The following is a 23,990-nucleotide window of genomic DNA, read 5'->3' as shown; positions in this document are numbered from 1 at the left end:
GGGAGGCCAGCAACCTGACCAGCTCCTACCCCAAGGCCTCCACTAGTGGACCTGTCACTGAGGCTGGGCACAGTGTTTCGCTGAGATAGCCAAAGATCGGAAGATCATTGCCGTGATCGATGAGAGCAACGCCGAAGGTAGGATCCATAAGCAACAGTGGAAGTGGATCTGGGCCGCGATCTCTAGTGTAGCACGGCAGGTGCTACGAGAAAGCCCTGGAGCTCCGCCCGAGTGCACCGAAGCGGGATGGTTCCAGCGTAACGCGAAATTGATTGCCTGTGGGGACAACAGGTCTGTGGAGCTGTATAAATCAGCGGTGGCTCGTAATCAAACGAAAGGTGTTACTGAGCATTTTAAGAGGGAGTGGACATTAGGTCTATAGGTGGACGCCTTTTCGAGATATCGCCATTACGGTGGGCCAGGGGTGACTCTAGAATGTTTGTACGATATGGGTATCAAACGAAAGGTGTTACTGAGCATTTTAAGAGGGAGTGGACATTAGGTCTATAGGTGGACGCCTTTTCGAGATATCGCCATTAGGGTGGGCCAGGGGTGACTCTAGAACGTTTGTACGATATGGGTATCAAACTAAAGGTGTTACTGAGCATTTTAAGAGGGAGTTGGCATTAGGTCTATAGGTGGACGCCTTTTCGAGATATCGCCATTAGGGTGGGCCAGGGGTGACTCTAGAATGTGTTTGTACGATATGGATATCAAATTAAAGGTATTAATGAGGGTTTTAAAAGCGAGTGGCCCTTAGATGTATATGTGAAGGCGTTCTCGCGATATTGACCAAAATGTGGACCAGGTGATCCAGAAAATCATCTGTCGGGTACTGCTAATTTATTTATATATGCAATATCACTAACAGTATTCCTGCCAAGATTCCAAGGGCTGTTGATTTCGCCTTGTAGAACTTTTTCATTTTCTTCTACTTAATATGGTAGGTGTCACACCCATTTTACAAAGTTTTTTCCAAAGTTATATTTTGCGTCAATAAACCAATCCAGTTACAATGTTTCATCCCTTTTTCGTATTTGGTATAGAATGATGGCATTTTTTTCATTTTTCGTAATTTTCGATATCAATAAAGTGGGCGTGGTTATGGTCGGATTTCGGCGGAGCCACGCCCATTTTGAAATTTTCTTTTATTTTTGTATTTTGTTGCATCATATCATTACTGGAGTTGAATTTTGACTTAATTTACTTATATACAGTAAAGATATTAAATTTTTTGTTAAAATTTGAATTAAAAAAAATTTTTTTTTAAAAAGTGGGCGTCTTCTTCATCCAATTTTGCTAATTTTTATTTAGCACATATATAGTAATAGTAGTAACGTTCCTGCCAAATTTCATCATGATATCTTCAACGACTGCCAAATTACAGCTTGCAAAACTTTTAAATTACCTTCTTGTAAAAGTGGGCGGTGCCACGCCCATTGTCCAAAATCTTACTAATTTTCTATTCTGCGTCATAACGTCAACCCATCTACCAAGTTTCATCGCTTTAACCGCCTTTGGCAATGAATTATCGCATTTTTTCGGTTTTTCGAAATTTTCGATATCGAAAAAGTGGGCGTGGTTATAGTCCGATATCGTTCATTTTAAATAGCGATCTGAGATGAGTGCCCAGGAATCTACATACCAAATTTCATCAAGATACCTCAAAATTTACTCAAGTTATCGTGTTAACGGACAGACGGACGGACGGACGGACATGGCTCAATCAAATTTTTTTTCGATACTGATGATTTTGATATATGGAAGTCTATCTATCTCGATTCCTTTATACCTGTACAACCAACCGTTATCCAATCAAAGTTAATATACTCTGTGAGCTCTGCTCAACTGAGTATAAAAATAGGTAGGTACTTCGTGTGAGGATGCAAAGTTTCAGGTTTTTTGTGTTCTGCGTGTAAAAACTATGACTACGAATCACGTATTTTAACAATATATGACGTAAACGTAACTATTTGATGAAATTTGATAAATTTTGAAGCTTCTAGCCGTTGAAAAGGGGCAAAAAAATACAGTTTATATGGGGTATATAATATATATACCACCGATCTCTATGATATTTTCAGACAACAATATATGCTAAATACGTAAGCATTCGATGAAATTTGAAGCCTCTAGCTCTTAAAATAGGGCAGTAATTACGAAAAGTTTCTTATCTGAACAATCGGTTGTGGGGGATATATACTGTAACGAATTTTCTGCAAATCCTCTTATTTGCCCCTTTTGCTAGGTTCGTATCGCTAAACTGTTGAATAAATAACTCCAATATTGAATAATGGAAAAAATGGCCTTTATTAAAATGCTTCACAATAACACTCAAACTGTGCAACGAATAGCTTAATAACCAAACTGATAGCTCAAATGAAACTCCACTAATCAAAATAATACTGGTATTGCTCGCTAGATATCTTCTTAGTCGTAACTGCTGATCAACTCAAATCAAACTGAATTACTTCTTACTCGCTGGCGCCGCTTTTATAGTTTACGCTGCATACTTCTAGGCTCTTCGATTTCCAGAAGTTACTAGTTGTTTCGGCTACAAAATCCCCAGCCACAACTACGTGCACAAATTATTGCTCTCTCTTGTGACAACTCAGATAAGGTATATGCATGTGTTTGTAATTTACAGTCTCCCGCACACACATAAGCGTATAAGTAAATTCATCGGTGTGTGACATCTCATCTCTTGCTGCCTTGTATGTAAATGTTGCTCGTCGGAATGTGTACATATGTGTAGACGCAATTATTTATTCGTTTAGGTAGATACATAATGATTGAATTATTGATGTGCATTCACGTCACTGCCTAGATCGGCTTAGAGCTGGCAGCACTCCTTAGTTTTGCTAATATTCGTAACACTGCCCTCCACCTAAGTCTGATCGTCCCGATCAGACAAATCTCTCGATCTAAACGCTGCTAGCATCGCCAAATGTACCACTCTTCTACTCCGTGGTTTCTCAATGCTTTGTATGCGGTAGATGGTATCACTGAGCTTCTTCACAATCTTGTACGGGCCTTCCCAACTGCACCGCAATTTGGATGGAACAACTTTCCGCCGGTGAGGGTTGTATACCAGTACCAAATCTCCCGCCAAGAAACTTTTCGAATTATTGTTCTCATGGTACCTGTGTTTCATCGTACCACTCAATACCCTGGTTCGTTCCTTTACACTCTGTTGTTTGGCCGATGAACTACTTCGTAGAGCTTGCGCTGGACGGATTTGCTTTGCATAATCAGTATCGTTCCCACGTTTCCCCACAGTAGTGCGCTCTGGATTGAAACTACCCTCGCATTCCTTCTCGATTTTAGTACGTCCGTTAGGGCTTTTCAATGCCAGTGTTTCTCTCGCAGGTACTTTTGATTTTGATTTATTTGGCCCATTCAATCTATCAACCTTTACCTTTGAATTTCGTGGCCTTCGTTGAGTATTCTCCACCAGTACCCGATTACTGCTGAACCCTTTTTCCAAACTAAAGTTAAGTGGCACATCTTGGTTCTCATAACGCATCACCCTTCTCTGCATATCGATCTTGATGTCATGGTCAACCAAGAAATCCACTCCCAATATAACTTCATCAACAATCTCCGCCACAACAAATTTGTGTAGGACCATGACCTTCCCAATCAATACTTCACATATCACTTCTCCCTGAACTTGGTTATACTCGCCAGTGACCGTACGCAACTTTGCTCCAGGTAACGGTTTTACTCTCCTGTTGACCAAGTCAGATCGGATCAAGGAATGAGATGCGCCCGTATCTACAGTCAGTATTCGTTCTTTGCCATCCACATTCCCTCTGACGGTAAGACTGCTCGATTTTCTACCAATTTGCGACACAGATATCACAGGGCATTCAATAGCTGGATCTAGTTCTCTACCTCTTACTCGCTCTTGCTCATCTCCTCCAGCTTTGCGTTTACGCCCACCCACATTGTTGGAGCTATTGGGACCGGTGCTGCAATGTCGTGCAATATGACCTGGGTTGCCGCACTTGAAACATTTAATAACTCCGGCATTTCTCTGTTGTGATTCCTTCAGTGCTTCCAAAATTGTGTCTACCCATTCTGGCCTTTCTACTTCTACACGATGAGCCTTATATGCTGGTTTACTTAATAGGGAGGCAGTTTCCTGAGTCAATGCATGTGATACCGTTTCAGCAAATGTCAGTTTTGGGTTCGCGTATGTAGCTCGCTTCGTTTCCACATCTCGTATGCCATTTATAAAGCTCTGAATCTTCACTCTTTCCGTGTATTCCACGGGTGCATCCGCATTTGCAAGATGAGCCAATCTTTCAATGTCAGAAGCAAACTCCTGCAAGGTCTCGTTAGCTTTTTGGTAGCGGTTTTGCAATTCTATTTGAAATATCTGTTTCCTGTGTTCGCTTCCGTATCGCCGTTCTACAGCAGCCATCAATGCGTCATAACTGTTCCGTTCGTATTCTGGAATAGTCTGTAAGATTTCGGCAGCTGGTCCTTTCAATGCTACGAAGAGTGCGGCAACTTTATCTTCCACATTCCAGTTGTTCACTGCTGCGGTCTTCTCAAACTGTAACTTAAAGACCTGGAAAGGAACAGAACCGTCAAAGGATGGTGTTTTTACCTTTGAATTACTCGCTGAAACTGCTGGACGATTTAATTGTAACTGCTCCATACGACCCTTCAAATCATCGACTTCTGCCTGAAATTGAGCGATTTTTGCATCCTGCGCTTCCAGCTTTGATGTTACCCTTGCTTCCTGTGCTTCTAACTGTGAAGACATTTGTGCCACCTGCAATGATAAGCGCTCCTCTTGTTCTTCCATCTTTGATGTTATGCGTGTCTCCTGCGATTCCAGTTGGGATGCCATATATGTCTTCTGTTCTTCTAGTTGAGATGCCAGTTGAGATTTTATATCTGTCTTTTGCGATTCCAGTTGAGAAGCCACTGTCGATGTTTGAGCAGATATTGCAGCCAAAATCATGTTCAAATCTGTGCTGGTAACCGTCTGCGATGTTTCGTTTTTCTCTTCAATTTTTGTTGTCTCCTCCCCATCAAGGTGAAAGACATACTCTTCCACATCAATTCCTTCTGCTTCCATTGCCTCTCTTAGCCGTGCCTTAAGTTCAAGTTTAACGCCGCTTGTATTCAATCCACGGGTCTCCAACTCCTTCTTTAGTTGCTGGATCTTTAATTCACCGAACTTTGCCATGTCCTTGTTGTCCTTTGGAATTTATTCAACAATCCCACTTCTGACACCAATTGTAACGAATTTTCTGCAAATCCTCTTATTTGCCCCTTTTGCTAGGTTCGTATCGCTAAACTGTTGAATAAATAACTCCAATATTGAATAATGGAAAAAATGGCCTTTATTAAAATGCTTCACAATAACACTCAAACTGTGCAACGAATAGCTTAATAACCAAACTGATAGCTCAAATGAAACTCCACTAATCAAAATAATACTGGTATTGCTCGCTAGATATCTTCTTAGTCGTAACTGCTGATCAACTCAAATCAAACTGAATTACTTCTTACTCGCTGGCGCCGCTTTTATAGTTTACGCTGCATACTTCTAGGCTCTTCGATTTCCAGAAGTTACTAGTTGTTTCGGCTACAAAATCCCCAGCCACAACTACGTGCACAAATTATTGCTCTCTCTTGTGACAACTCAGATAAGGTATATGCATGTGTTTGTAATTTACAGTCTCCCGCACACACATAAGCGTATAAGTAAATTCATCGGTGTGTGACATCTCATCTCTTGCTGCCTTGTATGTAAATGTTGCTCGTCGGAATGTGTACATATGTGTAGACGCAATTATTTATTCGTTTAGGTAGATACATAATGATTGAATTATTGATGTGCATTCACGTCACTGCCTAGATCGGCTTAGAGCTGGCAGCACTCCTTAGTTTTGCTAATATTCGTAACAATACTATATATACGACCGATCTCATCAATTTTTTCAGGCAACAATATGTCCAATATACGAAAGTATATGGTGAAGTTTGAAGCTTCAATCTTTTAAATTGAGTAAGATATTACAAAAATCATCTTTTTCTGAAAAATCGGTTGTATGGAGGATATATGCTATAGGGGTCCGATCCGGCCGGTTCCGACAAATGTCTAATCGGACACCCTAATACACCCGCTCACCAAATTTTATGAAGATATCTCAAAAATTGAAGGACTAGTTTGCATACAAACAGACAGACGGACAGACGGACATGGCTAAATCAACTCAGCTCTTCAACCTGATTATTTCGGTATACTTAATGGTGGGCCTATGTATTTTCCTTTAAGGACTTACAATTTTGGGGTTCGTGACGAAATTAATATAACATTTGATTGTCATGAAAGGTATAAAAATAGTAACAAAAACAAAAAAAATGTAATATTTAAAAATATGACAGTAAATTAACTAATTAATTAACAATAGATAATAGACAATTGATAAGAAATTTTCATTAAAAAATATTTTAATAGAGCTTAGCCTATGGATCAAGAACCGAAATTAAGTTTAATGAGAGTTGCATCATTTTCGTATGCAAACTTTAAGATTTAACAAAATTTGTGTTTTATTAGGCAGATAAATTCTGAAGTTCAATTGAGAAAACGGTCCTTTATGTAGGAGATATACACACAAATATTCCTAGTAAATACATATTTATATATATGGGGTATTCCATTCCATTTCGATCAATTTTGAACCCGACCCCTTTAAAATTGGCTGAAAGTTTTTCTTCTTTTTCTAGCTTACGAAAGACGTTTTTCAGAAGTTTTTCAAATTTTTTCATCCAACTCAAAAAAAGTAATGAATTTTTTAAAAAACACCGTTTTTGTTTTCAAAATGCTATAACTTTTTCAAAAATTGACCGTTTGGGATCTTTTTTTTTTTTAAATATGTTTTTAATTGACCATTTGGGATCTTTTTTTTTTAAAAATATGTTTTTAAATGTACTTTTCGGAAAAAATTCAAAAAATTTTTTTTTGTAATTTTTCAGTTTTTCGAGATTTTTCGAATTTCGCCCTTTTTTCTAATAAAAAACTTCAATCAATTCTGTAATCATCCCCACTAATCCCGGAATGGGCCGAGAATGAGATGATTGCAGAATTGATTGAAGTTTTTTATGAGAAAAAAAGGGCGAAATTCGAAAAATCTCGAAAAACTGAAAAATTACAAAAAAAAAAAACTAAAAATTTGTTTGTATTTTTTCCGAAAAGTGCATTTAAAAACATATTTAAAAAAAAAAATATCCCAAACGGTCAATTTTTGAAAAAGTTATAGCATTTTGAAAACAAAAACGGTGTTTTTTTTAAAATTCATTACTTTTTTTGAGTTGGATGAAAAAATTTGAAAAACTTCTGAAAAACGTCTTTCGTAAGCTAGAAAAAGAACAAAAACTTTCAGCCAATTCTAAAGGAGTCGGGTTCAAAATTGGTCGAAATGGGATGGAATACCCCATATATTTGTTATAATATAATTTCTGAATTACAGGCGGGTTTCTCTAAAGGCTATTCTACAATGGATAATTTGTTTAATTTAACTAGTATAGTTCAGTTAAACTTTGGTGCGCAGAAGAAAACTTTCGCCTTTTTTGTTGATTTTGCATGTGCTTTTGACACAGTTCCACGGAATATGCTTTTCTATAAGTTAGCACAGCTCGGCGTCTCCAGGCACATTATAGAGGTTTTGCGCTCCATTTATGAGGAAACAGCCAGTCAGGTATGGATGGATGGAGTGCTTTGAGATCCGTTTAATGTTAACCACGGTGTACGGCAAGGTTGCTTGCTGAGTCCAACTCTGTTCCCATTATACATCAACGATTGAAGTGGCAGTCTCTCCGGCGGTGTAAAGGTTGCTGACAACAGTAAAAGTACTTATGTACGCCGACGATATCGTTCTTTTAGCTGACTCTGCCACTGTCTTACAGAAAATGATAAATGAACTTTACGTGTATAGTACGCAGTGGGGTTTGAGAGTTAACCTGACCAAATCTAAAATATTAGTGTTCAGGGAATGTAGCAGGTGTCCTTCTTTTCGTTGGTCTTATGGTATCGAGTTTATTGAGATTGTAAATGACTACAAGTATCTGAGAGTTCTCTTAAATTACAAACTATCCTTTACAAATCACCTCGAGGCAAAACTAGCTGAGGTTAAAACAGCGTTAAATGCTACCTGGTCAAAATATATAAATAACCCTCGCATTTTCACCAACTGATATTGATCACTGTGTAGTGAAAAGCATAACAAACAAAAATGACTCATCGCGCAATCGTGATATTATATGCGTGCAGTTCTCTTCTAATGAAATCAAGAAAAGAGTAATGGCAGCTAGAAAAACCAAAGTACGTAAGCTGACTTCGGGCCTCTTAGACCATTCTACAAACAACAGAATATATATAAATCATGCTCTCACACGTTATACTCGAGCTCTGTTTACTGCTGCGTATAAGATAAAGAAAGAAAAACGCTACAAATTCTTATGGTTAGGGAAATCCAGTTTTCTGTTAAAAAAAGCTGAAAATGAGAGGGTTTTCAACATCACAACATTCGATGACTTAAAGTTAGTTGCTGATTAGCTACTTTGTAGCCCTTTTATTTTATTTTTAAATCTTTACTCTTAAGAGTCGTATGTAATGTTCGATGACGTTCTGATAAATGATAACCCAATCATCGCTAGTAAAAATATTCAGCATAGCTCGACCTCAGCAGGTAATAAAGATTTATTATTTATCCATCAGAATATACGCAGCCTTAGGCAAAACTTTGACGTATTTGTTAGTTATATAGATGCTTTGAGTGTCCATCCATATGTAATTTTTCTGAGTGAAATCTGGATTTATTCGTATGAAATAGGTGATTATAATATCCCCCATTATAGGTTCTATGTGAATGCAAATGATAACTACAGTGCAGGAGGTGTTGGAGCATTTGTATGCGAAAATTATGATTGTACTTCAGTAAGTATTAGCTTAAATAGTGTTGATTTATTAAAACTTACGTTAAACCCCAAAGGCGAACAATTTGTCCTATTGGGAGTATATAGGCTTCAGTCTGTATCTACTTCTGCTTTTCTTGACGAATATTCATCTATCGTCAGCAATGAAAAAGCTAGCAATTTTTTTGTTTTAGGCGATTTTAATTTAGACCTTCTACATCATTGCATACTAACTGATGACTATTTGGCATTAATGGCTGAAAACGGTTTAACATCATATATTAATGAACCAACACGAATAAACTCAGGTACTTGTATTGATCACGTTTTTTGTCGCTTTAACGCTTCTCAGTGCAGAGACTGTTGTAGTTTTAATATTGACTTACAAGTGACCGATCACACGATGACCGGTTTACAGATAAAAATAATTGCGTTAAGCAAACCAAATCTTAAGGGTACTCGTAAATCCCTAACTAAAGTTAACTTTACCAAGTTGAACTTAAAGCTACGTTTTGAAAGTTGGGCTAGCGTATACGCTGAAACTGATATATCGCTAGCTTATGATGCCATAAGTCGAACAAAAATTTACCAATCCTTGTGAAACCTGGTAAGGGCATATCTTTTATTACGATAACTGTTTTTTGTGAAAATGAGCGAAATCGGTTGAAGCCACGCCCAGTTTTTATATACAGTTGACCTGTCCTTCCGCGCGTCAGTTAACACGATAACTTGAGCAAAAATCGATATATCTTTACCAAACTTAGTTCACGTACTTATCTGAACTCACTTTGTCTTGGTATTAAAAATGCACGTTAAAAGCTCATATTAACAAAAATTTAAATTTAAGTCTTTCAAAGAAAAATATTGGACTTAAACCTTGGATCACTCGGGATCTGTTAAATAAAATAAAGCTTAAAAATAAATTAAGGAAAAGGTATGCTAAGCGTCCCGGTAATGCAAGGCTTCGGTGCCGATACAATAAAATTAGTAAACAGACCAACAAGGAAATAAATTCGATACGCGATAACTTTTTTCGTAAAAAACTTGAATCAGTACTTGGCAACTCAAGAAAAGAACCCCATTCATTCGTGGTCAACACTATTCTAAATAAAAACTGCATTAAGGGTGATGAGCCAGTTGTATTGCATACTGAAAATCAGCTAATTTCAGACACTGTAGAAGTAGCTGACAAATTTAACCAACACTTTACCACGATTGGTAGTCTAAGTTCACGCAGCTGTGATTGTCAGTCTCCTCCCTCGTATAGTTGTGCTCAAAATAGCTTCTATTTTAAAACCATTTCAAGCTTTCAAATCATTAAAATTATTAGCACACTGCAAAACTCGAGTTCGTGTGGTAAGGATGGTATTTCAAATATACTACTCAAGAGAATATCTCTTAATATAGTTGATATATTGAAATACTTATTCAATGCCAGTATTACTCAAGGGATTTTTCCTGATATCCTTAAAAGCGCTGTTGTTATTCCGATTTTCAAAAAGGGGGACAAGAGGGATGCAAACAACTATAGACCCATATCGCTACTCTCAGCTTTATCGAAAGTATTTGAAAAAGCAGTCAAAAAAAGAATTTTAAACTTTCTAGACAATTCAAACTTTTTCAGTCCTATGCAGTTTGGATTTCGTTCCGGCTTATCAACAGAAGACGCTCTGCTGAGTTTCTGCACAAATATTTACAGAGCTCTAGACGGTAAACGAAACTGCGCTGGCCTATTTGTTGATATAACAAAAGCCTTTGACATGGTCGATAGAGATATTCTCTTGGATAAAACACACCATGCAGGCTTCCGAGGCTTTATTCATAACTGGTTTAAATCCTATCTTTCTAACAGAATACAAAGAGTAAAAGTAGATAGCAGTTACAGTAGCCCACTGTTTGTAAATCTGGGAGTACCCCAAGGTTCTGTTCTTGGTCCAATATTGTTCCTAATATACATCAATTCAATATTTTCCTGCCATTTAAGGGCAAAACCACTGCGTTTGCAAATGATCTGGCCATTGCGTACAGTACTACTAGTGAACTTGAATTAATATGTGACATTAACTTTGATTTGCATTTGCTGAGAGCTTGGTTTGCTTCACACAAACTACTTGTTAATAATAAAACGAAACTTATGTATTTTAGCCATGTTGCCAAAGAACTACCTAGCTGTGATATTATATTTCATGCCGAAGAATGCCTTCGTTTTGAGTGCACACCATATGGAGTGCACTCAGAATGTTGCGATAAGTTCTTTCGATTGCAATATTCAATGCAGCGACAACTGTTTCAGAGTTGATGTTGTTGAGAATTTTAAATATCTTGGTATAATAATTGACAATCGTGTGAATTGGTCTGCGCACATCCATACATTGAAACAGTATTTTCTCTATACTACTAGGCAGTTCTATCGTCTCAAAAAGTGTTGCACTGTATCTACTTTAAAAACTGTTTACTACGGCATATTCAAATCTAAACATCAATATGGTATCAGCTGCTGGGGTGGCGCCTCGGCAAATAAACTGTCACCACTTGTAACGATTCAAAAGGGAATTATTAGACGTATCTGTAGTGCAACCTATAGATCTCACTCTATGCCGCTTTTTAGGAGACTGGACCCACTCAGCATTTAGGTGATTCAATTTTGAATTTCCCTACATATCAATACAATTTGATTACTCTTTCTGACAAAATAATGAGTTATCATACAATTAAAAAAAAGAAATAATCAAATATGAATACTTTTGATGATTAAAAACTAAAAAGCATTTTTCGATCACTTTTTGGTCCTTTAATGACCAAATTTTAATATTTCATAAAAACCAACAAAAAGAATAATCAAATATGTTTACCTTTGATGATCAAAAACTGAATATAGTTTTTCAATCACATTTTGGAATTAAATTTGAATCAAATGTGTTTACTTTAGGTGATCAAAAATTTATAATCATTTTTCATTCAACTTTCTGAATCTTTTATGAATATATTTGTTGACTGAATAATGAATTTTATACTTGTTGAAATTTTACTTTTCATTAAAAATTTTATTTTTTTCACATACACATATTTTTTCAATCATGAAGCTAAGAAAAAATATATAAAAATTGTATTATTTATGCAAAGATATTCTTCAAGACAAAAATAATGTAATGCTGCTCGTGAACGAAGATTTCCCCAACCATTTCTCCTCTTCAGCTTCCCAGAAAATACATAATGATGGCAATAATGACAATACATAGGTTGTGAGATATTTGAACCCCAGGTAAGTGAAACTATCTTGACATACCTGGATACGGCTTCAACATCCCGTATCATATCCGTATTTTAAGATGCAGACGATAATGCTGATGTTGGATATTGTAGTCGCAGGTGTATATCGGTCAAGTTTGTTTGCGAGTTAGCTGTGGTTTGAATAGCCCACTTTCGCATGCTTTCTTCCCCTGATGAAATAAGATTATTATGTAGTATCATATTTTGAATGAGATATGAAGAATAAATGCATTATAATAGCATTCAAAAATTATTGAAAAATCTCAACCAAAACGATTGAAATATGTTCACGAATATGATTAGAAAATGACTGTGAAAAGCAGTCAAATATTACTCTAAAACTATTAAAGCTCAATTTTACAATTATATCAAATATGAATAAAAAGCGTTTCGAAATAGGAATCATAAATGATTATTCAGGAATAATCACATTTATGGTACATTTTTCTCCCGACGATACGTTAATTTTCGAACAGAAAATGCTTTTAAATTTGAACGTTTTTAATCATCTTGGGGTATGATATTTAAATATTTTTTGATCAAAATTTTCAAAAAATGCTGGCTGGGGATATACTACCGTGCCGTCATTTGTATTTATATAAAGTCATGAGTATTTTCTTTATTCGTTCAGGTTACCTGGAAAGCTTTACGTAGGAATATACTTCCAACTGTACAAATTCCGTATTCTAGAACGTCACACTTTAGAAGCTTTTATATTTACACGTCGCGGAAGTTCTTCAACTCCCTTCCTAACACTGTACAGGTTATTAGAAATTTTAACTTCTTTCAAAAAACAGTTAAACTGTATCTGCTTGGACATAATCATTATGAACTGGAATCGCTGCTGAGGGCGATATTATAAAAAATTAAAAATATAAAAATAATTTTACCTGAAGTTCTTTTTTAATAAATTTTTTAGTATTAGTAAATATTTAATGTACAACCCACACAAAAACAAAAACAGTATATAATTATTGAAAATGGCATTAGTACTATTTTAATTCTTAAAATAATAATTGCCATCTACCTTTCTTAAGCTATGTTATAGTTAATGTGTTGAATACAATATGGAAATTTAAAATATGTACATAGCATTAAGAAAATGATTAATAAATGAAATGAAAAAATGAAAAAAAAATTGTATCGCAAATAAGATGAAACTTTTCGAGGCAGCATGTAGGTCCATTATGTTTTATGGTGCGCAAGTTTGGGGTGTTGATAAATTCGAATGCGTAGAGAAACTACTTCGCTTCTTTTTAAAAAAGTTAATTTTTTTACCAGCTAATACACCAAACTATATGTTACACTTTGAATCAGGTTTATCGTCGTTATTCAGTCACACCTTACGCATTCGGATGCTTTATATTGCGCGCTGTTTAAGTTTGCCAGCAAATCCGCGTTATCAAGTCCATGCAGACAGTCTCGAATCAATACAAAAACAATTTTTACTATTTGCCTTAAGAAATTTCCAATGGGACTCTTTAACTAATCTTCCACCTTATACTAATCGATTAAAGCTTATCAATCTTCCAACTCTTGCTAGTCGAAGGGAAATGCTTGGTGTGATATTTATGACAAAACTTTTAAATGGATCAATTTCGAGCCCATTCCTTCTGAATGAAGTGAACTTTTGCGTTCCCTCTCGGACATCGAGACACTTCAAACCTCTTCTGCTGAAACAATGTAGAACGAATTTCGAACAAAATGAACCTTTTCGGCGTTTATGCCAAGATTATAACTCTCACTCAAACACATTTGATAGCTCGGACTCCCTTTTTTCTATAAAAAAGATTGTTCTCACCTCTCTAAATTAATGTATAATACGTTTGCTTCTGTTCTCTTTAAGTATTACGCTTGGCTGATGAAATTTCTTCTGTAGCTGAGCAGTCTCAGATCGTGACGCTTGACATACCGCTGCCCATCAAAGACTCGGCAAAATAAAAAAAAAAAAAAAAAAAGTTATTATATATATATATAAATCGATCGCGTGAACAGGATTAGCCTGGTTTCATTGGGCCACTTGAGGGCAGCGCGCTGCCACAACGTCCATTAAAAAAAAAAAAAAAAAAAAAAAAAAAAAAAAAAAAAAAATCGACTGCCCCGAGTTGTAGCGGAGGAGACAGTGAGACAAGGGTCGTACTGGGTTAAAAAGTGGAGACACGTTTATGAAAGTGTCGACATGGTGCCTCTGTCGTTTTCTTTTTTTTTTTCTTCCGCATCGCTTAATATGAGCATACCAATTTTACCAGAGAAATTGATTCAAAAAGAGTTTGCCAGACTATGCCGATAGTTCTTTTCAGTTGTCACATGATCTTTACGCCGACTTGCTCCCTATGTACTCTAGCTACATAGTGCATACGCCATAAGTCTGATTTTCCGAGAAAGGGGTGGCTTGCTAAATCTTAATGCTCGACGTTTTAAAAATGTGTTTTCCAAAAACTGTTCTCTGTGCAATTTATGTGTAGCTGAAGACACCTATCACTTCATTGGGGTATGTCCAATATATAAAGACATACGGTTTAATTGTTTTGGTGAGAAAGTTTTAGATCTGCAGAAGGTGATAAATATAGGAATCGAGATAGATATACACTTCCCTATATCAAAATCATCAGTATCGAAAAAAAATTTGATTCAGCCATGTCCGTCCGTCCGTCCGTAAACACGATAACTTGAGTAAATTTTGAGGTATCTTGATGAAATTTGGTATGTAAGTTCCTGGGAACTCATCTCAGATCGCTATTTAAAATGAACGATATCGGACTATAACTACGCCCACATTTTCGATATCGAAAATTTCGAAAAACGGAAAAAGTACGATAATTCATTACCAAGACGGGTAAAGCGATGAAACTTGGTAGGTGCGTTGACCTTATGACGCAAAACAGAAAATTAGTAAATTTTTTGACAATGGGCGTGGTACCGACCACTTTTAAAAGAAGGTAATTAAAAAGTTTTGCAAGCTGTAATTTGGCAGTCGTTGAAGATATCATGATGAAATTTGGCAGGAACGTTACTCCTATTACTATATGTAAATAAAAAAAATTACTATATGTATGTATGCTTAATAGAAATTAGCAAAATCGGAGAACGACTACGCCCACTTTAAAAAAAAAATTTTTTAAGTAAAATTTTAACAAAAAATTGAATATCTTTACAGTATATAAGTAAATTATGTCAACATTCAACTCCAGTAATGATATGGTGCAACAAAATACAAAAATAAAAGAAAATTTCAAAATGGGCGTGGCTCCGCCCTTTTTCATTTAATTTGTCTAGGATACTTTTAATGCCATAAGTCGAAAAAAAATTTACTAATCCTTGTGAAATTTGGTAGGGGCTTGGATTCTAGGACGATAACTATTTTCTGTGAAGGTGGGCGAAATCGGTTGAAGTAACGCCCAGTTTTTATACACAGTCGTCCGTCTGTCCTTCCGCGCGGCCGTTAACACGATAACTTGAGCAAACATCGATATATCTTTACTAAACTCAGTTCACGTACTTATCTGAATTCACTTTATCTTGGTATAAAAAAAGTCTGAAATACGACTATCACCACGCCCACTTTTTCGATATCGAAAATTGCGAAAAATGAATAAAATGCCATAATTCTCTACCAAATACGAAAAAAGAGATGAAACATTGTACCTAATTGGATTGGTTTATTGACGCAGAATATAACTTTAGAAAAAACCTTGATAAAATGGGTGTGACACCTACCATATTAAGTAGAAGAAAATGAAAAAGTTCTGCAGGGCGAAATCAAAAGCCCTTAGAATCTTGGCAGGAGCACTGTTTATGGTATTACATATATAAATAAATTAGCGGTACCCGACAGATGATGTTCTGGGTCACCCTGGCCCACATTTTGGTCGATATCTCGAAAACGCCTTCACATATAGAACTACCACCACTCCCTTTTAAAACCCTCATTAATACTTATTATTTGATACCCATATCGTACGAACAAGTTCTAGTGTCACCCCTGGTCCACCTTTATGGCGATATCTCGAAAACACGTCCACCTATAGAACTAAGGCCCACTCCCTTTTAAAATACTCATTAACACCTTTCATTTGATACACATGTCATACAAACACATTCCAGGATTACCCCAGGTTCATTTTCCTACATGGTGATTTTCCCTTTTTTTGTCTCCATAGCTCTCAGCTGAGTATGTAATGTTCGGTTACACCCGAACTTAGCCTTCCTTACTTGTTATATATTTATAGTTTAATTCATTTTGCTTTACTTTTGCAATTACTAGTTAAAAGGAAATAAATAAATCACTACTACTAACACTACTATAATTTGTTTTAGATAATAATCGAGGTACTATTGGGGCAGGGTAAGATAATTGATGCCTTACGCTTGGCAGGCAATTCGAAAAACAACGAAACAATATCAGCACGCAAATTTCTTGAGGCAGCACAAAAAACTAACGATGATTTAATTTTCCATAGTGTTTTCAAGTTCTTCCAAATGCGAAATCTACGTCAACGTGGCACCATGGATTTTCTGAAAAGTTAGTATAAAAATACATACATACATTTTACGATGGTTTTAGTTCACGTAGTTGATTTTTCTTTACACAGCTGAACAATGTGGCGAATTCGTGCAATATTACAGCAATTTATATCCAAACGAACTATCTGCATAATGGCTTGAGAAGACATCCAGACATTCAGAAACACATTATAAGCTAATTTTATGTAAATAATTTTATTTAAGTAGTACTTTCGGTACGTGCTTTAATTTAATAAGTGATTATTATATAAATTACAATACATTACAAGAAATTCGGATATTTTGTAAAATAATAGGAGGTTGGTTATTTATACCGGCATACTTTCATAAATAAATACATAAAATGTTAAAGCTTAATCGAAAACTGAGTTGTCATAAAAATGTATTTACAGTTGCAACGAAAACGGATGAGGAATGTTACGCTGTTACGGAAAGGAAGGAGGCTGGCCATTGCTACCGTATCTTGACCCAAGCCCCAAGAGACGGACAATCGATGAGAGCGTCAGGGCATTTACGTCGTGGTAGCCAAATCGCTGAGCTGTAAAAACGCGGTTGAGTCGTTCTCTCGACGAATAAAAATCATAATATCTAATGCTTGGTTTTCATTAGATAAAAATGGAATTTTAATATCAAATTTTCCATGCTCTTGGGTAATTGTCGTTATTGCTTATTCGAAAATTTAATTGCACTTTGTAGTCGAAACAGATGGCAAATCCATTTTAAACATCCACGTCGATGGCACTACGCTACCGACTGTCCTACACCCCAAAATCCTGGGTGTGACGTTTGATCAGGATCTACATTTTGGCTAGCAAGCAGCCGCAATTGTACCGAAAATCCAGAGCCGTAATAAAATCCTTAAATCTCTTGCTGGCAGTACTTGGGGAAAAGACAAAGAAACGCTCATTACCACTTACAAAGCAATTGGCCAGCCGATTGCATGCTACGCGTCCCCTATATGGTCTCCAAACATAAAAACTACTCACTGGAAGAAGCTACAGGCCTGCCAAAATACTGCTCTCAGAACCGCCACGGGCTGTCTTCCTATGTCCCCAGAACACCACCTACACAATGAGACGAGAATACACCCCATCAGGGAGGGAAATGAGATGCTAACCAAACACTTCCTGTTGAATACCCAGAAACCTGGGCATCTTAACAGACATCTGATTGATGAGCCAACACCGTCCAGGGGCTTAAGGAGTCATCTCCGTAAGCATTATGAGGAAATACGGCACCTGCGAACTCAGCCGTATGAGGCCAAAAAATACAAGCAGGTCCTCAACGAACGCCACAAACAGGCGTCGGACCTTTATGCCGGGAATTGCCCGGTGAATCCAGTACTCAAAGAACAGTACCCAAAACTTGCGGAAGAGGAACGCATACTCCCCAGGGAAACGCGAGTCACCTAGCTCAACTTCGTTCTGGATACTGTAACATGCTAAACTCTTACCTATCCAGAATCAACCCCGACATACAAAATGTATGCCCCGCTTGCAATGTGTCCCACATGACACCAACCATCTCTTTAATTGTAATGTGGAACAACCGCCTCTAGCACCCCTCTCATTATGGTCCACCCTGTTGAAACTGCAAGTTTCCTTGGACTCCCGTTAGAGGATATTGATGACAATTTGTGATCGGTCGCACCTATTCTATCGGGCGAAGCACTGCTACAACAACAACAAAGCAAAGTCATTTGACGTTGTAGGACAAGCCGTTTTCATGATATGGCCAAATTCAACAATTTTAACCAAGTGAAAACCAAGCATAAGTCTATTATCATACCCTCAATACTGAAGAAAAGATGGTATTAGCATTTGTTGGTGTTTTTAACATTGTATATCGCGAAGCAAGACTAAAACAGTTTCTAGGGCTAAGCTAGAAAGTTCCACTTTTCACGAAAGTAAAAAACAAAAATAATTGGTTGTTGTATCTTCAAAAACACTTCCCCAGAGATACAAGTGTGAGCAGCTTCAAAGCTACATGCTTATAACAAATTCTAGACCAAACGAAAAATAGATTCAAAGCGGGATAAACTCTATTCAACAAGACCAATAAACGGTTGTGTAAGAATCAAAGAAGTGTTCCAACAAAAAGGAGCAAAAATATTCAGAAGAACAGAAAAATGGTCCTAAGAGTTGAAAAGCGTCTTCAAATAACTAGAAATCCATCAATTACCTATTATGACTAGCACTGGTACTAGAACAAGAACAACAAACCGCACTATTTCAGTATATTTTTAAAGAACACCATATTTGAAAATTGTTATTCAAACTGCCTTTTTTCAGAATTCGGGTTCTCAGCTGAAAAAAAAAAATTATGTTGAACCATTGTTTGATAGACAGATCCCTTTTGATTGCTTTGCTGAGAAAGGGCGTTTTCGAACTGGCAACTAAAATAGGTTGATTTAGCGTCACTTACCAGATTATGTCGATTATTTTGGACGTCTCATAACAAGACGCCAAACTGATGGGATTCAAGGCGTTGATAAGCGCAATACAAAGCTTTATAGCTTGAGAGCGTTCGCAACCCAAGTGTCAACCTCACCTAGACGAGGGGAATCCTGTTACAAATATGAAGGGAGGGGGCGGTATGGCGTAGAACATTTAATGTGGTTGTATTAATCGTGCCTGAGATTAATATTCCGCAAAGGAACAACAATACCCCAAAACCTTCTGGGAGTGTTGCTGTCGTTAATACAACAACAACACAAAACTGAAACATCAAGGGGGGCGTAAGTCATCCAAAACCAGATTTTCGAATGCCCTACTGCCTTCACTCTCCTCTGCTGCCGAAAGTTTCTATCGACAAGAATACCTTCTGACAGTCTGAGTTCGGTTACACTCGCGGGCATTGTATACGCACTGTGAGCTTTAGTTAAGATGGTAGATCACGCCTACATCTGTACTTTTAAAATTTTTTAAACACACCAAACAAATAAAAATATATGTATAAGCAGCTTCGAAAGACAATGTGCCATACGCATAAAAGTAGTTAAGTCAATTTTTGATAGTAATCACTTGAAAATTATAAAATTTTTCGAGCTCAAGGCCACGCATAAATAAAAACCAAATATTTTATATGTTTCAATAAATATTGTTGTTTTATAATTGATCGATATTTCAACTTCAATCTGAAGGCCAAACAAATAACAATAAAAATCATTTGAAAATTATATTGAAATTTCTATGTAGTGATTTCTTTGAAAACAACGTTTATCCCACTCAGCATTTAGGCAATTAAATTTTGAATTTCCCTACATACAAATACAATTTGATCAATCTTTCTGACTAAATAATGAGTTATCATACAATTGAACAAAAGAAATAATCAAATATGAATACTTTTGGCGAGCATTTTTTGGAATCATTTTTGAAGTCCTTTGTTGATTAAATTTTAATATTTCATAAAAACCAACAAAAAATATAATCAAATATGCTTACCCTTGATGAGCAAAAACTGAATATAGCTTTTCAATCACATTTTGGAATCATATTTGAATCAAATGTGTTTACTTTAGGTGATAGAAAATTTATAATCATTTTTAATACAGCTTTCTGAATCTTTTCTGACTGTATTTGTTGACTGAATAATGAATTTTATACTTGTTAAAACTTTACATTTCATTAAAAATCTTATTTTTTCACATACACACATTTTTTCAATCGTGAAGTTCAGAAAAATATGTAGTGTATGTATATACAAATTTTATTATTAAGATATTCTTCAAGACAATATAATACAAATGCTGCTCGTGGCCGAAGATTTCCCCAACCATTTCTCCACCTACGGCTTCCCAGAAAATGCATAATAGTTGGACAATACAAAGGTTGTGAGCTATTTGAACCCCAGGTAAGTGAAACTCTCTTGACATACATATGTAGTTAGCTGGATATGTCTTCAACATCACGGTACGGGATCGTATTTTAAGATATTGACGATCATAGCTGTTGTTGTGTTGTTGTTGTAGCGATAAGACTGCTCCCCGAAGGCTTTGGGGAGTGTTATCGATGTGATGGTCGTTTGCCGGATACAGATCCGGTACGCTCCGGTACCACAGCACCATTAAGGTACTAGCCCGACCATCTCGGGAACGATTTATGTGGCCACATTAAACCTTCAGGCCATCCCCTCCCTCCCCACCCCAAGTTCCATGAGGAGCTTGGGGTCGCCAGAGCCTCGTCTGTTAGTGAAACAGGATTCGCCGCGGATAGGTGAGGTTGACAATTGGGTTTGGAGAAGCTATATATTGCGCTGGCAACCTGAAGGGTTGCGCTACACACCCCTTGAATCTGGTATTTTAGTCGCCTCTTACGACAGGCATACCTACCGCGGGTATATTCTGACCCCCTTACCCGCTGGGGGACGATCATAGCTGATGTTGGATGTTGTAATCGCAGGTGTATATCGGTCAAGTTTGTTTGCGAGTGACCTGTGGTTCAAATAGCTCACTACTGCATGCTTTCTTCCCCTGATGAAATAAGATTATTATGTAGTATCTTATTTTGAATGAGATATTAAGAATAAATGCATGATAATCGCATTCAAAAATGATTCAAAAATCTCAACCAAAACGATTGAAATATGTTCACGTATATGATCAGAAAATGACTGTGAAAAGCAGTCAAGTATTACTCTAAAACAATTAAAGCTCAATTTTACACAATGATATCAAATATGAATAAAAAGCGTTTCGAAATAGGAATCATAAATGATTATTGAAGAACAATCACATTTAAGGTACTTTTTCTCTCGACGATACATTAATTTTCGAACAGAAAATGCTTTTAAATTTGAACGTTTTTAATTATCACAATTTTCAAAAAATGCTGGCTGGGATTAGTTTTATGCATATGACGCAATGTTTTGGAGGTTGACTTCGAAAAACGGGGAAATTACCTTTTTTTGGTGAGGAATCAATCTTTTCGAAAAAATTGGTTTGGTCCAATACCTAGCACCCTGTGCTCTACATGTGTTTTCAATCATTTCTCACCTAGAAGGTGTTACAACAAACACATATGCACAATTAACACATTTTCGCTGCACTTAATTAATAATCATGCCTTCATATTATATAAATACATATGTATGTATTATACATAATTTTCATTACGTTATTAATTGCTTGTAAACTTGCGCGGTGGTGCTTTTAATCTCAAGACGCCCATTTGATATATTGATTGCTGTTGGTGGTTGTGTTGCAAATTATGTTCATTGAGTTCACAAATGATTTGGCTAGGCTCCGCTAGTTTAATAGCACCACTTTCAATTGTAACAAGGCAATGTGGACACAACGCGCTCACAATATTAACTGCATCATCATCATTGTCATTGTCATGTTTTGTATACGAATTACTATATGTATGATGATCATTAGTATCATGTAGGCGTGCTTGCATTAACTCACTATAGGTCGCTGCACAATTTTCATGCATAGCATGCCCACAGCCACCCAAAACCAGTATATTATCATGTTGATTGTATAAACGTTGTTGACACATTAGACAACGCATCATTTGCACCAAAATGCCACGTTTAACTAAGGAACGTTTTTGCGCAAATGTTTGCGCCAATTCTTGCCCTCTTAATTGTAGAGATTTTTCCATCGCATTTGTTTCCAAGCGTGATTGTAATAGCATTGACATTAATAAATCTTTAATATCTCCAAAATTTCCAGAAACATTTCGTGTATTCATAACCAATTCAACTAGTTTAGGCAAATCGACATGCTGTGATGCCAAATGCAATAAATTTTTTGTACATGATTTTAAATCATCGCGCGGTAATATTTGTTGCAATAGTGCAAACCATAATTTTTCACATTCTTTCTTAATTGTTAACACATTGGCGGCACGTACACATAAATTGCATATTTCTTGTGCAAATGTGGCTGCCTCCTCATCATGTAATGTATTTAACAATTCTATACATAATTCAAATGCACATTTATAATTATATTGCTTCTCGTACAAATAAATAGCTGTTCTAATTAAATTTTTTTCTAATACTAATTCCAGCGCTATCTCTATACGATACTCATTAGTACTATTATTCAGACGTACAAAGTCATCAACTGCTTGAGGTTTATATTTACATAAAAGTGCCAATAATTGTTCACATTGCTCGGTTGTTAGATCAACACGTCTTCTATGCAAATGCTCTAGGAATGTTAGTAAAGCTTCTTCATCATTTTTTATCATTTCTATAAGTTTAGTTATTTGTCCAGCATAATGAAAATCAATGATGCGCGTTATTTCTTTTGAATTAATTTCTAGCATTTGCTTGAAATATTTTTCAATTTGTTCATAAATTTTTCGTTCTGGATGTCGTACATGCCGTTCCATATAGCTAAACATGGTATCATGCCGTTGACTATTCTTGAGATAACATTCGATAATGCCATCATAACGTTGTAGTTTTTCAAGTAGGTATTCTTCTACATAATGACAATGCGCTCGCTTGGCTAGAAGCAGCTGCTCCTCATCGTTACTTATTTCGGTAAGGCAATTATTCATAAGCAATTCGTGCCAAGCGCTTTCACGTTCTGCATGTTGACGTGCAGTTTCGTTCGCAATTTCTTCTTTTGCCAAGTAATTGAGTAGCTTTTCTTGTAGTTGAGTGTCGGGTGTTAGACACTGTTGTGATATTTGCTGTGCAATAAAATTTAAAAGGCAACCAATCTCGGCCCACTGCAAAATGAAGAGAAAAGTATAAGTAAATCAATCCGTTTATGTTATAGTAATTTATACATTTTTTTATATTATTTGCTATATTGGCTATGTGTAAACGTTTCGTTCGAAGGACCTTTCCTAACTTGAAAATAATCTATCAATTTAAGTTTTTTAAATCTTAATAGCTTTGAAATGGTGAATCGGATTAAAGAAATATGTAAACTAGGCAAGGCCGGCGGCACGCGCTCAGCTCGAGTGGGTAGTGAAAAAATATGATTCTGCCCCCACCTTTTACTCTTTGCGTGACCATGATTAGAACTTTGCAGTCCTTTAAAGTAGGAAATAGAAGAGTATTTCAAGTTCACAACATAAATCAATAACTAGTACAAATACATGTAGGTTTAAAATTTTATTTGCTTTTTTACAGGCCATACTACATACTATATATAAGCATCATTACATAGCAAAAACAGCAGTTCGTTTCGAATTGCGACTGATAAACTCATTCATCAATTCATCGCACTGCTTCTGAGTGCGAATGTAGCATTGCCACATGATTTAGTCTATTTTGCGCAGTTGATG

The 23,990-nt window shown here is 36.3% G+C and overlaps 2 protein-coding genes across 3 annotated transcripts in view; one reads left to right on the top strand and one right to left on the bottom strand.

Annotated features, from left to right (window-relative positions):
• The window catches only part of Bulli (regulator of MON1-CCZ1 complex protein bulli), a 144,887-nt gene extending 126,230 nt beyond the window's left edge, over window positions 1-18,657 (top strand). The window contains exons 6-7 of the mRNA XM_067788700.1: window positions 16,528-16,732; window positions 16,803-18,657. Coding sequence (XP_067644801.1) covers window positions 16,528-16,732; window positions 16,803-16,867 — 270 coding nt within the window. The 3' untranslated portion in view covers window positions 16,868-18,657. The remainder of the gene's footprint in view (window positions 1-16,527; window positions 16,733-16,802) is intronic.
• Vps8 (vacuolar protein sorting 8) overlaps window positions 16,890-23,990 on the bottom strand; it is a 30,000-nt gene continuing 22,899 nt past the window's right edge. Inside the window, exon 5 of one of the 2 annotated variants that reach the window (XM_067788699.1) lies at window positions 16,890-23,426. In XM_067788699.1, the coding sequence (XP_067644800.1) occupies window positions 21,855-23,426 (1,572 nt within the window). In that variant the 3' untranslated portion in view covers window positions 16,890-21,854. The remainder of the gene's footprint in view (window positions 23,427-23,990) is intronic. The other variant, XM_067788698.1, reaches the window with a different exon arrangement.

This window comes from Eurosta solidaginis, chromosome 5, assembly GCF_040869045.1.
Source record: "Eurosta solidaginis isolate ZX-2024a chromosome 5, ASM4086904v1, whole genome shotgun sequence".
Taxonomy (NCBI): Eukaryota; Metazoa; Arthropoda; class Insecta; order Diptera; family Tephritidae; genus Eurosta; species Eurosta solidaginis.
The sequence above is the reverse complement of the archived record's forward strand: the minus strand, read 5'-3'. Positions and strand labels throughout refer to the sequence as shown.